Raw genomic sequence first — 3,884 nt, forward strand, 5'->3', positions numbered from 1 at the left:
TAATAGCAACATATTCTAAACAATTTGCATGCCCATCCGTAGGAAAATGTTTGCATAAACTTTGATATGTCTATACAGTGGAACAGTATGCAGCCATATACAATAATGAAGATGGTTTCTATGAACTGATATGAGTGATTTTTCAGAATATAAGTGATAAAATCAAGGTATAAAGGAATATATAACACATATGTATATTTATTTGTGTGTGTCTGTGCCTTCATATAAGAAAAATATGTACTTTTATTTGCAAGAAGAAACAGGAAGGATAAATATTTGGAAATCAGATGCATTTTTAAAATTTTATTTCAGAGGTGTGGGGGGAGAGAGACAATGATAGGTTGTCGCCTGCACGAGTCCCCACTGGGATCCAACCATCAATCTGGGTAAGTGCCCTGACTGAGAATCGAACCCAGCACACTTTGGGACAACGATCCAACCAACTGAGCCACACCAGCCAAGGCTTGGTTGCATTTTTATATACCAACCAGACTGGAGGGGTCCTCAAACTTTTTAAACAGGGGGCCAGTTCACTGCCCCTCAGACCGTTGGAGGCCGGACTATAGTTTTTTAAAAAAACTATGAACAAATTCCTATGCACACTGCACATATCTTGTTTTGAAATAAAAAAACAAAACGGGAACAAATACAATATTTGTATTTGCATGTGGCCCGCGGGCCGTAGTTTGAGGACCCCTGAACTAGAGTCTGGATGCATGAAATCTGTGCAAGAGTAGGGCTTCCTTCCCCCAGCTGCCGGCAACTGGGACCTGGGCAGCTGGCAGGCACCCAGGACCCCAGCCTCCCTCGCAGCCCCAGCTTCGTCCAGAAGGTTGTCCTGAAGGACCGTTCTATGAGCATATTATGCTTTTATTAGCATAGATAATGAACTATCAGAAAGTGAAACTAAAAAAAAAATCCAATTTACAATTGCATCCAAAAAAATAAAATAACTAGGAATAAATTTAACCAAGGAGGTAAAAGCACTATACTTGGAAAATTATAAGTTAATGAAGAAATTGAAAAAGATACAAATAAATGGAAGCATATACCGTACTCATGGATAAGAAGAATTATTAGAAACATCAGAGGATGGCAGTGACCATACAGACCTTTGAGACAAAAAAGAAAAAAGGGAAGAAAAGAAAAAACAAAAGAAGATATAATCATTTTAAGAGACAAAGAAATATAAGTTCATACACAGACACACACCCCTTACCTAATTGGTTTTTCTTCCTTTACATATTTGGTAATGCAAATGATCAATTTTTATTACATGGTAATTAGTTATAAACAAAAGTTATTCATAAAAAAAATGTCCATACTGCCCTAGCTGGTTTGGCTCTGTGGATAGAGCGCTGGCCTGCAGACTGAACGGTTCAGGGTTCGATTCCAGTCAAGGGCACATGCCTGGGTTGTGGCTTGATCCCCAGGAGGGGGCATGCAGGAGGCAGCCAATCAATGATTCTCTCTTATCATTGATATTTCTATCTCTCCCTCTTCCTTCCTCTCTGAAATCAATAAAGAAATATATTTTTTAAAAAAAGAGCAGCACAATGTTTCATGATTTTTCACTACGCTGCTTCCTGGGCTTCGTTTTCCTCTACATGAATTTTTGCCTGGAAGCTCTCTAGTCATTCTTCCAGAACAAATCATTACCTCCTAATGAAGATGGTACAGATTGGGTTTTCAGGGATGCAGGCATTGAGATGAAAGTAGGAATACAAAAGGTTTATTGGGAGTTAGACCTGTGGGAGGGAAAATGCAGAAGAAAGATTGGGCAGGAACTGGCAGGAGGCAAAGAAGTCTCTGCCCTCCCCGTGGGCAAAGGATGCCCATTAAAGAGTCCTGAGTTGGGTGGAAATGGCCAGCTCCGAGTACCAGTATCTTGGTCATTTCCTGGGAGTTGCCCTAAGAAGACTGCTTTGCTTAGTCACTGGCGTGCACTTCCCCAGGGGCATTGTGATGGTGGCTCTAAAGCTGAGAAAGATCCTGAAGAAAATCACAGCCAGGGGGCTGTCAGCTAACCACACTCCTCACTTCTTGGCCTAGTCCAGTGATGGCGAACCTTTTGAGCTCGGCGTGTCAGCATTTTGAAAAACCCTAACTTAACTCTGGTGCCGTGTCACATATAGAAACTTTTTGATCTTTGCAACCATAGGAAAACAAAGGTTTATATTTTTGATATTTATTTTATATATTTAAATGCCATTTAACAAAGAAAAATCAACCAAAAAAAGGAGTTCGCGTGTCACCCCTGACACGCGTGTCATAGGTTCGCTGTCACTGGCCTAGTCTGTGGTCGGCAAACTGCGGCTCCTGAGCCACATGCGGCTCTTTGGCCCCTTGAGTGTGGCTCTTCCTAAGCCTTAGGAGCACCCTAATTAAGTTAATAACAGTGTACCTACCTATATAGTTTAAGTTTAAAATATTTGGCTCTCAAAATAATTTTCAATCATTGTACTGTTGATATTTGGCTCTGTTGACTAATGAGTTTGCCGACCACTGGTAGGGTCCTTGCCTGAAGGGGGAAAGGAGTGGTATATCCCCGTGCCTGCCACAGTTCCTGGGCTAACTCCATGTGCAGTTCCACAGGGCCCCACACTCAGAAGGGCCTCACCCTTGTTTTAATACCCTGCTGTCACTGTCTTGGAATTCTTCATAATTTTGTCTTTGAACTTGTGATTTCTAAGTAAAGCCCAATGAGATAATGGAGCATGCTTATGAACTGAAGAGATAAGCCCAAAATACCTCCACTCCCTTTTTTTTCATTTTCAAAACACTTGACTTTATTAAGGAGTTTACACACAATATTGAAAGCTCAGTGGTATTATTAAATAATCAGTGGTCTTCAAACTACCAGTATGTTTCTAATGCTTTCCAATATGTATCTTGAACACTGCATATCTTTAAGTTATCTTGAATCTTCTGGTAGTCTGGCACAACTTCTTTTCACTGCACATCTTAATGAAACTCCTTGGGTTTTTGTTGAAATAGTTTTGATTTGTTTCCTGTGTCTCTATTTTGTTCACCTAACTTGTATTTTTCGGCCATTGTTACAAGAGCTTCTGGGATACTTTGATTTGATCTTTCCAGAATTTTAATCAATTCAGGGGCAGTCTTCCAATCATTTTTAGTCATAAGAGTAATGGACGTGCCAGTCTTCCCTGCTCTTCCAGTACGCCCTACTCTGTGTACATATTCTTCAATGTTTCTTGGGAAATCATAATTATACACATGTGTGATATCATCAACATCAAGACCTCGGGATGCTAAGTCAGTAGAAATCAGTATTTTCACATTTCCACTTCTAAAGTCATCTAATGCCTGCTCACGGTCACTCTGTTCTCTGTTTCCATGCAAGGATTGTACAGCTAGGCCTTGGAGACTTAAATCGCTGGATAAGTCGTCAGCGACAATTTTCCTACTGACAAACACGATGACTTTGTCTTTGGGTGACAGGCTGTGTAGGAATTCTTTGATAAGAGATCTTTTTTCTCTTTCTGTGGTAACAATTATATTTTGCTTCACTGTATTTACAGCAACTAGATCCAGAGTACCAACATAAACGATCATAGGCTCTTTCAAATAAGTTTGTGAAAGTCGACGAATGGCATCTGGCCAAGTTGCACTTGTCATGATCATTTGCCGATCTGGGCGCACATCTAATAAAATCTTCATTATCTGAGGTTGAAATCCCATATCTAGCATCTTATCAGCTTCATCTAAGACTAAGTAGGTTATGCTTCTAAGGTTGACAAAATTATTCATTTGCAGATCATGCAGTCGCCCAGGAGTTGCAATAATGATGTCTATGTCTTTGGCAACGTCTTTTATTTGTTGTTGTCTATTTCCACCACCATATATACAAATACTTTTAAGAT

General features: G+C 40.1%; 1 protein-coding gene across 1 annotated transcript; it reads right to left on the reverse strand.

The window, feature by feature from the left end:
• Positions 1–2,964: 2,964 nt before the first annotated feature.
• Positions 2,965–3,876, reverse strand: LOC102766479 (probable ATP-dependent RNA helicase DDX43; the record flags this gene model as incomplete). The annotated part of the gene is made up of 1 exon (XM_015558401.1): positions 2,965–3,876. A coding segment is annotated over one exon (912 nt), but the record flags the coding sequence as incomplete, so codon positions are not given.
• Positions 3,877–3,884: the final 8 nt, after the last annotated feature.

Source organism: Myotis davidii, unplaced genomic scaffold (assembly GCF_000327345.1).
Source record: "Myotis davidii unplaced genomic scaffold, ASM32734v1 scaffold1673, whole genome shotgun sequence".
In the NCBI taxonomy this organism is placed as follows: Eukaryota; Metazoa; Chordata; class Mammalia; order Chiroptera; family Vespertilionidae; genus Myotis; species Myotis davidii.